Source organism: Pleuronectes platessa, chromosome 8, assembly GCF_947347685.1.
Source record: "Pleuronectes platessa chromosome 8, fPlePla1.1, whole genome shotgun sequence".
NCBI lineage: Eukaryota > Metazoa > Chordata > Actinopteri > Pleuronectiformes > Pleuronectidae > Pleuronectes > Pleuronectes platessa.
In genome coordinates, this window is record NC_070633.1 from 8,688,556 (window position 1) to 8,702,764 (window position 14,209).

The 14,209-nt window shown below is 40.7% G+C and overlaps 2 protein-coding genes across 2 annotated transcripts; both read right to left on the minus strand.

Moving 5' to 3' along the window:
• Window positions 1-3,258: 3,258 nt before the first annotated feature.
• On the minus strand, window positions 3,259-5,013 carry LOC128445566 (probable tubulin polyglutamylase TTLL9). Its single transcript, XM_053428320.1, has 3 exons — window positions 4,995-5,013; window positions 4,648-4,674; window positions 3,259-4,535 (listed from the first exon to the last, which is right to left on the minus strand). The coding sequence occupies exons 1-3, from the start codon at window positions 5,011-5,013 to the stop codon at window positions 3,259-3,261; spliced, it is 1,323 nt and encodes a 440-aa protein (XP_053284295.1).
• Window positions 5,014-7,444: 2,431 nt separating this feature from the next.
• On the minus strand, window positions 7,445-9,848 carry LOC128446157 (general transcription factor II-I repeat domain-containing protein 2A-like). The gene has a single exon (XM_053429121.1). The coding sequence runs from the start codon at window positions 9,316-9,318 to the stop codon at window positions 7,828-7,830; it is 1,491 nt and encodes a 496-aa protein (XP_053285096.1). The 5' UTR covers window positions 9,319-9,848; the 3' UTR covers window positions 7,445-7,827.
• Window positions 9,849-14,209: the final 4,361 nt, after the last annotated feature.

Genomic DNA, 14,209 nt, shown 5'->3' on the forward strand with positions numbered 1-14,209 from the left:
GAACATTTTACACTTGGATGTATTTCTCCTCATCCACTTTGTGAAACCATGTCAAACTGTGTCAAATAGGTCTCAAGACATTGATAATGTAGGCTTACGATTACTGTGACTTTTCATCATGCGGAATATTAATGGCGTGTCATCAAAGCTCAACTCGCCATGACACACGGAATTGCTGTAACTTCCGTGTTCATGGGTCCAGCTCCCTCAAACTACATGTGTGTATCAACAGCCCACCCCTGAAGATATACAGATAGTTTTAAGGACTGGGCGTGTCAAAATAACTGACTAGCGCCCCCTAAAGGGTAGCCCCGGCACTACGATTGGTCTACATCTACAAAAATCGATAGGGACAAGTGTCTTTTCATGACAAAGAAATAAGTCTCTTGGACAGATATGCTAAACCACACAGGAAGCCCGCCATTTTGGATTTGGTAGCGATTTTGGCCATATTCCACACTTTTACTTTGATGTACTTGTTGTAGAGCTTTCATCAGATCAACGTGAAATTTAGTTGAGTGTCATCACAACAAGATGGTGATGAAAAGTTATTAAAAGATATATTTCTTGTCTCACGGTGTGACCTTGGCTTGACGTCAAAGTTTGATTACACGCCATTAAAAAATGAGCTTCTGTATCTTGGACATATTTGGTCCAATCCAGTCCAAACCAGACTTGTAAGACAAGAGTCGCGAACTGATGACATCTTCAAAGACACAATGATTTAAAACGATAGCACCACCTGCTGACTGCAGAAAGTGAGGCGTTTATCCTTGCTGCAGTGCCGAAACGCTTGTAACACGGAGACGAGCGCTTGGTCATCGAACGCTCTTTCTTCACCGACCGCAACAGACTTGAAATCGCCTGTGCTCGGGCCCGTTAGTGCTACAACGTAGCCCTAGTTTTGTTTTATTTTTGAAGAAATTGTAGTTTCTTGATTCTTGTTGCTCTGGGTTTGTACCCTCGGGGTTGAATGCACTTATTGTAAGTCGCTTTAGATAAAAGGGTCAGCTAAATGAAAAATGTAAATGTAAATGTAGTTCTAAAATGAATTCCCTTCCTTGTTCATCATATTTGCTACTCTCTATCATTGAGTGTCAGTTTTTTCCAGTGTTCCCAGAGTCCAGTATGGTGCTTGCCTATTTTATGAAGTGCATCATTTATGACCAATTCTCAGATGGGTAAGGATTTTCTCTCCTCTGCTCCTCTCACCAGTGCCTTCATGTTTTTTTAATTCTGTGTTTTTTTTGCTAGTTTACGCGCTTAATAGATAGATTGTTGCAAATATATCCAGAATAGAATAAATATTTTTTTTAATGGAGTTAGACGTCTCCCGAATCTAATGGAGTCAGGAACAGAGTCCACTCCAAGACTCCCCAAAGATTAATGGTGTCAAAAGTTCAACAATCTCTTCTCTATTCACCAATAAAATCGACGCATTGTGAAGCTGTAGGGGGAGACAAATTCATCTTAGAAAAGTATGACACCTTCATGTTTGAGACCCAGCAGATGTTTTGAACTAGAAAGGAGGTGGAGATCCTACCTCCTGATTGGCTGAAAGGGCAGTAGCAGAGACGAGGGTGGGCAAAATAAGGTTTGAAGCTCAGTCCTCAGTTGGATTCCGGAAACCAGCTCTGTTACATCTTGTGAAAGAATAAACTCCACTGCACTGAACTTTGACCATCTCCAGAGAATTCTTTTGAACAACTAGTGAGACTCCAGTAATAGCTTAGTAGGCTACATGTGTTGGAAAAGAAGTCTAGACTCAATATCTGGCCCAGTGTTACACTTTTGTTCTCAAACAAGCTCCCCCCGAAACGTTTAGTGTCAGCTATGAAGAAAATTTTACTTTTGTGTCAAAGATATCATTTGATTTCCCGAATTAAACGTTTCCTAAAATGAAAAATAAATCAAAGTAAATAAGTTAATATTGTGTGTTTATTCACTCATTGTATCTATTTTGTGAACTTACATCTCCGATAATTTACACAATTCTGTGTCTTTTCCTGCTGTTGTCATCAATGCGTGGCGGCGCTGCACTAAAATCAGAATCAGAATCAGAATCAGAAGGTATTTATTGCCAAGTAGGTTTACACCTACCAGGAATTTGCTCTGGTTATTGGTGCATACAATGAACATAGAAACATAAAAACACAATAACAGCAATAAAAGAAAAAATTATATATATTTACTCACTGTTTACTTCTTATTTACTCACTTTTTCTAATATTTATACAAAGTAACATTTATTTAAACATAAACATAACTAAATAAAAATATAAAATAATAATAAAATTACTAGTTTTATGTTGTCAACTGAACGTCTCATCGCTGTGTCGGTGCGCGATACCCAAATTGACTGTTAAGCAAGTTGTGTTTTTAGTCAGTATTTTGGGCGGTTTGTGGAGCAGTCAGAATGTCAAAACTGAATCAACCGACCTTTAGAGAAATTGGACCCCTAAGAAAACAAAGACGACCACAGTGCACTGACTACAGGTAGCCCAGCGGCGCCACCGAATCCTGCTGGCAGTGACAGCTCCGCTGCGGAGGGAGATGCTTCAGACAGCACCACCACAACCTGCAGCAGCAAACCTGGGTTAACCTGTTTGAAATGTTATTGACAGTCGGATGATTTTCAAACTGACAATGTGATTGACTGCAATGCCAATACTTGTGTGTATGTGTGTTACTCCCGGCCTAGAAGCAACTTGAGCATAGCAAAAGTTGGCTGCCCTCTTTCCCCACTCCCAAGTATGACCAGTGCCAGGTAGATTTTGCAATCCAAAAAAAAGGGAATTTATTTGAAAATCTGGAGGAAAAAATACGCCAGGAAGAGCACAGCCAAAATAACAAACAAATCAATATATAACATCAAACTCACTTCCCTATTTACAAAAGAAACGAAGGGGAAATTTCAGGAATCTTACCTGCCCACCTAAACAATAACAGAAGAGAAGACTTACAAAAACAAAAAGGCTTGTAAGGTAAAGGTAACAAGCAGAAACACTCAAACAATATTGCGATCACACAACAATACAGATCAGATGGGTTGCAGCAAACAAAAGCACGGTCATGTTGGGAGCCAGGAAAAAGAGGAAGGCCCAGACCAGCATCGGCAGGTGACCTTTTAAAAAAGCTCAATTGGCCTATCCTCCAATCACTAGCCGGACCTGAAACTCAGTCACAGGAAAAACACAGAGCAGGGTGAACAGCACAACTTTATATCATTATAGCAGGTTGAGGAGATCATGAGAGTGATCACATCCTCTTCTGGCCTCGGAACGGTTTTGGTAGCTGATGAAGCTGATGCTCTCTGTCATTCACAGACCCTAAGTGTGTGTTGGCAGTGAAACACGAAGTCCCAAATGTTTCGGGGTTGGTATCCTCTCTGAAGACAGGGCCATCGTTCCACATGAGATCATAGCCACCCACCCTTTTCTCCTTGCCCGTCAGCCTTCCCTCCATATCAACAACATTCAAAGTATCTTCCAGCAGCCTGCACTTCATATCGTAATCCTCTTGACTACTGGCCGCGTATGAAGGAGAGGCATTCACCTCAATTAACCACGGTTTCAGGTTCTGATCCAGCAGAATGTCGTAGCCGTAGAGCTCAAAGCAGTGTTTGTCATTTATCATGATCTTTTGTACACTCTGGAGACTGCGGATAAAGATGTTATCCATCTCTTTGAACAGGATTTCCACCATCTCTCTACCGTGCTTTGCAGTCAGATATCTTCGAAGTTGCTGTATCTGCCACTTACATCCCTTTTCAGGATCATAGTCAGGGGATTTTTTTTGAACAGCCACATTGGTGAGATGCATATACTTGTCATCAATACTCACAAGAGAGAAGCGGGTATGTGAGAAGCGGGCAAATCCATCTCGAGACAGCCAGGCCTTCAGGGGGGCAAATGATGTGACCAGGACATAGACTCTCAGATCAAATTTCTTACCATTTATTAGGTAGGGGTTCTCTATGTAGCGTTGTGCCACATAGCTTTCCACTTGAGCAGCATCCTTCTGTTCCTCTGAGAACGTGCCATCCTTTTTCCAATCCATGATATCTTTTAGTTTCCTGAACAGGAAAATGCCTTTCCCTTTTGATTTTGCTGCTGGCTTCATGATCCAGGTGCTGCCAGGGCCTCTTTTGAACTCCTCTACAAAAAGATGATACTCACTGGGCAGCACAAAGGTGCAGGGGAAAAAATCACATCTTAATGCCTCAGTGCTGCCGACTTCTCTTTCAAGACTCTTCCTGTACCTTTTGAGGTTTTTCACCAAGAGGTTTTTGCGAGTCAGCTCATAATGGTTGCGAAAGTGGTTTATCCTCACATGCTCCTCCATGTTCGTATGATCAAAATGCTCACTGATCCAGGCCACGAGACACCAGTTGAAATCCCACTCTTCATCATCTTTGACTTCAACCCAACCAGGTCTTTTACGTAGGACATTCTGTATAGTGTGTATTAGGCTGCATTTGAAACGCACCAAACTTCTTCCCTCCCGTCCCTCATTTTTCTCACAGTCATATGAACCTTTGTTCATCTTTTTCTTCTTTGTTTGGTTTATTGGCAGTTGGGAACCATTTTTAAGGTGCATTTCTGCCATTTACTGGATCTGCCTCCTCTTCTTGACTGCTCCAGGAACCTTTGTATCCAGAACTATTGTTTTGGGCTGATTCTCAGCCAAAGTCCTTTCTATCTTCTTTGAAACTGTAAAAGTTATTGTGTCACTTCTATCAAAGAAAATTCTCTTCTTCTGTTTGGGGTATTGGCGAGTGGCCACCATCTTTAATATATGCAAGCTGTCTGTCATAAAAGCATAAAAGGATCAAAAGCAGACTAGTTCCAAATTCTATATAACAGGATCAAAGCTTAGTGGGGGAAAGAGAGAGGTACAGCGGGTATGGCGGTACGGCCAGAGATATACTTGCTGTTTAAAACATGCGTTTGCGTAGACAACCGGCTGCATCATGAACGTAGTTGTTTACATACTTGCTGATGTACTACGCATGTTACCGGATGATACCACTAGAGGGCATACCAGATAACTCTGACTGTATAGAACTTCCAGATATGCATTATGTAAATAATAAACATGGTGACACTCGAGGAAGTTAATATTTTGCAGAAAAAGAGACAGCAGCGCAATCGTAGATGGTACTGATCTGATGCCAGCTATTTTGACAAGAATATTTGTAGCTGTGCAGCGGCAATGACACATCGTACAGATGCAGGTAATTGGGGACTTGGTCAATAAGCCTGTGTTCAAAATGTTCCGCCATTGTTGTCACTGCCTTTGTGCCCTTTGACCCCTGACCCTGTCACATCCCCGATACTACCGCTACAGTACACTGCCCCTACCGATCAAGTGCATATTGCATCTGGAGTACACATAGCGTTAATTCCTGAGGACGTGCACAACCGACTCTCCAACACTCGCTCCCTCTGTCAGAGCGATTTGATCTCAGTGGTGTCTGACCTCTAGTAAGTCGCAGCTTTGCAATAAATAACATGTTGCTTAAATTTTTCCTCTTAATAGAATAAAACATGTACATTTAATCAGACTGCATCTTGTTTGCTGTTGAATCTTCGTTTACTCCGAATGCAATAGTTTTTCTTACTACATCTAAAATGGTTGCCACTGGGGTCTCCCAGCAACAGGAGATTAGCGCTAGTTATTTCAGTACATATTATTTCACTATTTAGAACTCTCCAGTTATCTGGTCTGGACCCCCGCTAAATCCGCCTGTGCCATTTTCCCATTTCTTTGACCTTTGTAGTATGACATCATCACATTTATGTTGTATTTTTTCTTGTAATCTAGAATTTGGATCTAGTCAGCTTTGGAGGCTTTAATGTCCGACAACTAGTCATTAATAAATATCAAAGCCACCCGCCAATAAACCCAACAGAGGGAGACAAAGAAGAGGAACTTTGATCATTTATCTATCATGAGAGTAAACCACTACTTTTGAAAAGGATTTGCAAACATTTTCAGATATTTCTGAAAAACTACCACAATGTCAACTTCCGCCTTTAATGATACACCAATGGCTGAGGTATGGAAGCATACATTTCTCTACAGCAATACCTCTACCTACCTGCCAAAGAGCTTACACAGTGGGGGAACTCACTGCCAAGTCTTCAAGTGTTTCAGTGTTGACAAAGCCGAGATCGTGGCAATAAAAGTCAAACTTCCTTCATGAAGTGGAGATGTTGGAGAGGGTCAGGCGCCTTGACTCAGAAAAAATGTTGTCATATACATTGATCATTTCAGGCTTAAGGATTTTTCTTGTTTGGTCTTTGAATTGCTCGACAGAAGCCTTTTTAACCTGACGTCTGAGAGGGAATGGACGCCTCTGACTCTCGATGAAATTCGACTTGTGACACACCAGCTACTGGTCGCCGTTTAAGCCATACACAGTGTTGGCATCGTGCATAACGACTTGAAACTTGAAAACATAATGCTTGTCAATCACAAGTAAGAACCATTCAAGATCAAGCTGATCAATTTTGGCCAGGCCCTCACAGTGAGCAAAGTGAGATTTGGAAATGGTACACAGAATGCATACACAGCACCGGAAGTAACCTTGGGCTTCATCTTGTCCAAAGCTGTTGATATACCCTACCTTATAAGTGTGCATATAGTTGGATGAAAACTATTGTGGACCTGCTGGATCCGCCACCAACATCGGACTAACCATCCGCCACAAACAATGGACTAATTCTCTTGGAGACAGGCAGTAATTTTGATCATCCCCAAACCGGAGATGGGCAAGACAGAATATAAACCTATTTCAGTTTTAAATATCGATTATAGATTATATGAATCAATTTTAGCAAAACGAATGGAAAAGATAATCCCACATCTGATAGATCCGGATCAAACAAGGTTGTCAAAAATAAAAAAAGAAACCCAGAACAACGTGAGATGTGCTCTCCACCTCATTGACCAAATAAGAAAAAACAGTGTCATCCTCTAAACCAGTGGTCACCAACCCGTCGATCGCGATCTACCAGTCGATCTCTAAAACCTTCGCTGTTGATCCCTGAAATCTCTGGACTCACAGGCTGCAGTTGCGCAGCAGATCAGCTTCCACGCTGGAGTGCTTTTACTTTGTAACGCAGAATAAACCGAGAAAACGATCTTTCACCTTTTATTGTTTTATCTGATGAATTTATGTCACAAACATAAATGGTTGCAGTGCTTTCTGTAGTTGTTTCAAAACAAAAGCACTCCAGCGTTTCTGTTGACGGAATCCATTCTTTTGTTTAAAAAAGGGTTTCTATTGTGAAATATTTGCATGAGCAAAAGTTGCACGGCTTCATACTGTATAGTACTGGTATTTATTTTAGTAAACGGGACTACTTTTATACAAGGAAATAGTCATATTTGTGGACATATTCAAGGCAAAGCCTATATGTAAAACAGGGGTCTCCAACCTTTTTTCAACTGAGAGCTACTTAGAAAAAAATTAAGTGGCCAAGAGCTACTTGCATCACATCGCACATATTTATTAATCAACTGACTTAAGCTTCTGTTTGTACACGTGTGAAATTGCAATACACAATGCTTATCAAAAATAACTCAACTCTAATACAATAACTTAATAACTCAACATCAAAGGTCCAAGAAAACATTAGTACACTCACTCTTTTTAAAACTTAGTGAGATGACTGGCACTGCATGGAGTCCTTCTGTTTGTACACGTGTGAAATTGCAATACACAATGCTTATCAAAAATAACTCAACTCAATAACAATAACTCAATAACTCAACATCAAAGGTCCAAGAAAACATTAGTACACTCACTCTTTTTAAAACTTAGTGAGATGACTGGCACTGCATGGAGTCCACCAAAGAGGTGTATGCTGGAGTGTATGCACTCAGGTTCACTCTAATACAGTCATTTAAATGTTCATCTGTCAGTCTTGTTCTGAATTTAGATTTGATGACATTCATGTCAGAAAAAGCAGCTTCACAAAGGTATGTCGAACCAAATAAAGCAGAAATTTTAAGTGCTGCTTGGTGAATGTTCTTGTAGTTTTCTGGGTCTACAAGGCTCCAGAAATGTTGTGAGTGTTGCTGAGACTTAAGCTGAACATGATTCTGGAGATTTATAACCTCCATCTCCATCTCCACAGGATTGACAGTGAACAGTTCAGCCATCTTTTCTGAAATCTCTGTGATGTCTACCTCCATGAATGGGTTGGCAATGAATGCCACACATGGCTCCAGCTTATCAAAATCATTGAACCTATCCTCAAACTCCTGGCCTAGCTTTGACATGAGGTCACAATATTTATTGACATCCAAAACAAAGTCAGCCCCTGCATGGCTATCTAACATCTTAACTACTGTTGGGAAGTGTTGCAGTCTTTTGTTTTTCAGTTGCTGGAGGTAGAATGACAGTTTTGCTTTAAAAGCCTTAACAGCACTGATCATGTCAGAAATTGTTCTGTCTTTACCTTGTAACTGGGTGTTGAGCTGATTGAGTTTCTCTGTCATGTCTGTCAGGAACGCAAGATCAAGCAGCCACTCAGCATCAGACAAAAGAGTAGTGTCCTCCTCTCTTGACTCCATGAAAGCCTTGATTTCGTTCAGCAATGAGCAGAAGCGATGCAGTATTTTTCCTCGGCTCAGCCACCTCACCTGAGTGTGGAGAAGGAGATCACTGTGTTCAGCAGACAGTTCCTGGAGGAGCAGTTTGAAGCTTCTGTGCTGCTTGGCCTTTGCGCGAATGGAGTTGATGATCTTAATGACAGGTGTCATCACATGATCAAATCTCATGACTTTGGCGCATATAGCCTGCTGGTGAATGATGCAGTGATAGTTCACAATTTTAGGAAAGTCCGGGTCGGCCTTGCACAGTGCAATAAATCCTGAGTGGCGTCCTGTCATAGCTGGTGCGCCGTCTGTTGTAATAGACACCAGCTTTTCAATAGGCACGTTATTTTCAACGAAGTACTTTTTCACAACGTTGTAAATATCGACTCCTCTGGTTGTGGTTTTTAGTGGAAGCAACGTCAAAAACTCCTCTCTGGTGGAAGCGTCTTCGAAAACCATCCGGACAAACACAGCCATCTGAGCGGTATCAGCCGCATCCACCGACTCGTCACATTGAATTGAAAACCATTTGCATTTAATCATGTCCCGCTCCAACTGACCCACTGCATCGGCAGAGAGCGCAGACACTCGCCGTGCCACTGTGTTTGCGCCAAGCTGTACATCAGCGATAGCGGACATGATTTCAGTCTTACTTTTATGGTCCTTGAATAATGTGTCGGCCACCGCTGTCATTGCTTCCTTCACCATCCCGCCATCGGTGTATGGCTTCTTGTGCTTTGTCAAAATGTGCGCCACTTTAAATTATGCCTCCGTGGCCGCGTTGGCTTTCTTCGTCGGTCCGATGAATAAACATTGCTGTTTTTTAAGGTTTGCTTTCAGCTGGTTCACTTTCTCAGTCCGTAGAGTGCTGCCTGCTGGGAAATCCCGTGCAAAGTTACCGTGGACTTGAGTGTGGTGGCGCTCCACGTTACCTCTTTTGCCGACCGAAACACTGCTCCCGCATATGAGGCACACACACTTGTCCTTCACGCTAGTAAAGAAGAACTCGCATTCCCACTCCAAATGGAAATTGTATGTTTTCTGCTTTTTCTTGACTTGGCCACCTTGGTTTTCCATCTTTGTTGTTTGTGTAAAGTTCTGCTAATACCACCAAACTCCTCACTTTAGCTTAGCGAGCGTACAACGTCACTCAACGTCACAACGTCACTTTGGCTACATTTACACCGGACACCAATGTGACATATATGTGAACGTAAGTGAGATGAGGTGCATTTACTGTCGTCGGAATATAATTTTTTTTAATTTTTTTTATTATTATTATTAATTTTTATTTTTTTATTTTTTTCGGTCAACCTATCAGGCGAGCTACTGAAAACCTGCCCGCGAGCTACCGGTAGCTCGCGATCGACGTGTTGGAGACCCCTGATGTAAAACATCACAGTAGCAGCTCCTCTGCAAAATGAGCCCAGCCCCCTAAGATCAGTCACATGACTGTGTTGATATATGGTCTCGAGGATAGGAAGATGAGGGCACCATTAAAGGTAAAGGCCGTGGTGACGGTCTGAGTGAGGTCCAAATAGAAAAAAAAAAGCCATGTGGTCAGCATGGTGGTAGATTGTAACATGGTAAAACTGTGGTGGTTTAGCACTCCCTGCTGGTCCAAATTTGAACTGTATGATGTGAATGTGGAAGTATCCGAACATTGACCTCCTAACAAACATTAAACAGCATAATTCTGTACCTAACAACCGGATTTATGCATTCAGTGATCAATGAATGAGCTGTGAATACTGACAGTTTCCATGTAAACTAGCCAAAAAACCTAATACTCCACATGTTTACAGTGGGCATTTTGCAGCTGTCTGGCTGCATTGTTTGAGAGAAAGAGAGAAGAGCTGTTTTATAAAGTGGATTGTTGGAAGGTTGAATGACTGGAAGCTGATGAATAACAAAAACATTCTTCTTGCCATTGCTTGTCACTGTTGTATGTTTAAAGAAACGTCATCTTGTCTTTTGAGATATGCATAACTTAATCTATCTATAAAAACAAAAGTTTATCTTGCTCCTGACGCCTCCTGATGCCTGAGGCTATCCATTAAATAAAGCTGGGAAAGAACTTTACCTGTGTTATCATGTGACCCTTGAGGATGTACATTTCTCCTGGTTACCCAAAACAAAACTTGTGTAAGGTTTTGTCATTCTATTCACTGAGAGAGAAAAAAATCATAAGCGACTCCTGTTTAGGAGATAGACTTCAGTACAAGGAAACATAGTGGAAGCCACCAAAAACAGTGTGCATCTTTAAAGGGGGACTGTGGATAATTAAATGGGGTTTTATTTCATTCGAGGGAGGAATTACATTGATAGGAGACCCACAAGATTATATATCTGATAAATACTCCCAATACTTGAGGAATGAGGAATGCCATGAGCCTGAGTAACATCAAGGTCTATTAAGCAAAAGGAAACATGTTGTAGCAAGCAGGGCTGAATAGTTTTTGAAGTGTTCACAAATCTAGGGCAACCTGTCTGTGATTTCATTCGATTTTATGGAAACATGAGGTGACCACCTACCTGGGCTTTAGCCAATTGCTTGTGAACTGATATAATTGAACACACGTTTCCTGAAACTTAACCAGCTGTTTGTCTCTCCATTTCTGCTGTTCTTGGATAAGAGCTGATTTATCCCCTGTCATGACTTTGCAGGATTTAACAGGTACAGTAAGTTGGATAAGCTCCATCTAATGAACACAGATGATTGAATAGGTCTGTTAATTGTGATATATATGTTGGGTGAACTCAGGTATGTGACTTTTGATGTTACTCACTATTAATAATCATCAGATAAATAGGTTGTTATTTTGGGGTCACAAATAAGTATTTTTTTACAGAAAAACGTGGCACTCTTGTATAAAATCAGTCGACAATAAAATCGCAAAAATAATCAAAAACTGATTTTATTGTTATATAACAACTTTTATTAGGCTATATTTTAATGTAAAGCAATTTACCACACTCCAAGGTAAGTCGAACAATATTGTGCTAATTTCAGTATTGTATATAATTGAAGGATAACATTGGTTTCGCAGCACCCACAAACATTGCAGAACATTCCATCACAAAACCGTATTAGTTATAAATGTATCATTATTTATGGCCTTCACTAGCTTTTAACTAAAACCAGCAATATCATTCACTGGGAGCCATTGGACAGCTGCAAACAGTTTGTGGCCATTCACATCTGACACCAGAGAGAAAATTTCCCATTTCATGGTTCTCCATAGAGTAGGAGCCCTGACAGCATGAGAGGTGATGATGATGCAATGGATGATGTGAATAGGAATTCCACAACAGTGAGCAGACAAAAGTGACTCAATAAATCTATTGTTCTGTAATGTAATTTACTCTAATTTTGGAGTATTGGAGTTAAAAATTGGCAAAGTATATTTGCACAGTTTGTTGTATGCTGCACAGGGGAGCATGAATTTACATATAATAGCAAAACATGAATACTAATGATACAGGGAATGCATGTAAAACCTTTTATTGAGTTTTGTACCAGTCACAAGTTGGTGGAATTGGTTTCTCCACCTATGTGAAGGATAATAGACTATATAAATAAACTGCATGAATGTATTTTATAGGAATAACACAGCATGCAAATGTAAAAAATACCTCTGCTCTCCTGTCTCAAGGTTCCCAGATTAAAAGAGTCCCCAAGGGAACAAGTGTCTTTTTCCGGGAGGGTTCTAACTGGCAGGAAATGTCTAAGGGCTGGTTAAAATATGTTATGTTTTTTTGTTACCTCTGTGTCCTGTTTAGGATGTATCAAATGCAAATGTTAGCTGGCAGGTTTTGTCGTGTGTGTATTTCATTACACAGGGTCAGTAAAAGAGGTCACCTGACACACTCCTGTTGGTTGGTAAAGCACCCAAATGTGGATACTAAAGGCTGCTGTGTTCCAGCTCTGATGGTCAGTACTGGCAGCCGGGTCTGGTGAGGCTGCTGGTTATTTTGAGGATACTCTATGACACAAACCTTGCAAACAGCTGTGAATAAATGCCCACATCTGGGGTTTGCTGGATCTGTTGTCTCATGACTATGGGTCTTAATCGCTCACAAGGTCAGTCCAACAGCTTTTATTTTTAAAAGAAGAACATGGATTTGTTCAAGGTAAGTAGTCTGTTAAGTTCAGACTGCTGCATGAAAATATGCAGTTTAGGTTTTTTAAATAGTCATGTGTGAAAGAAACAACACTAGGTATTGATTTGAAACAGGAAACAGATGTGTCGCTGTGTGGTGAAAGTATGTTATGATTGCTACATCTATTCATCCCGACAATCCTCTTAATGCAGACTTGGTTGCTTCATATACTTTGTCACCTGACGTCCTCAATTGCATTAATGACAAATCAGGATCAGAAGTAGAGAGGGTTTCCAGCTTCAAGTTTCTGGGTGTCCACATCACAGGGGACCTCATGTGGATAACAAACCCTGAAGCCCTGGTAAAGAAGCCTCAACCACAGCTTTACTTCCCCAAGAACGGACAAAAATCCCCAGGTTGTGTTTACTTCCATTAGTTGTACAGTTACCGCAATACACACAAATTATCCTGTGGCCAAACTTTCAAGAGTACCTCAAGGTGAAAATTACGCGTTTGGTGTAAACAATGCATTACATAACTGTTAGATATCCCTTAACAAAAAAATACAACTCTGGGTCATAATAAGCTGATTGCAAACAAACAAATGTGGTATTTTTTTTACGAGAAAAGAGTTTCCTGTCAAAATATAAATTCGACCAGGAGGTTCCTGCAGATCTCTTATTAAAAAGGAAGTTTGGCAGTTGTTTTTTAATGAGTTTCATTCCTCTTTTAAAAGGAAAGTCTTTCTGCTAAAGACTATGAACTCGAGCCGGGGGAAACTTGAAATAGTGCAACTCCCCGCAAATGGAGAGCATAAATGTTTTATGGTCCATCTATTGATGTAATCTTGGCTCTGTGAAGGAGAGAATACAAAGTTTTTGACAAGAGCTTGAGAGACATAAATGAGAGACGCACAGGATTAATTTCCCTCAGTCTCTGTTCCCATTGCTGACAAATCAAGACAGCTGCACAAAAACAATCCACAGAAGGTACTGAGAAGCAAGTGGACATGAGAGCTCCCATAAATACCAAATACTGAGAGAAAACAGACAAGGAAACCATCTTTCTGCAATCTAAAGAAGAGATATCACAAGATTGGAGCATTCCCCAGAATCTTTTGAGAAACCTGGAATCACATATGTTTGACTCTGACACCTAAAGAATAATTCAGTATGTGCATGTGTGTGAGGATTGTTCCATCTGATGTTACAGATGTTAGAACTCTGGTTCGGGAAAAACAACTGGAGTGAGACTAGAAGAGGACCCTGTCTGTGTTCCTCCAAGTGATCTCTGATCAGTGGTGGGATGTAATTAACAAAATACATTTCCATTGCCTTTGATCTCTGTGGTCTTATGGAAAATAAAATAACCACAGTATTTTGTGGTAGCACAGAGTACATTTATCCTGAATAAGTTAAGACACTTAGGTTAGAAATTATCTGCTACCCTTGAACTGTTAAGAATGCAATTTTGCAATAATTAATCAGTATAATTA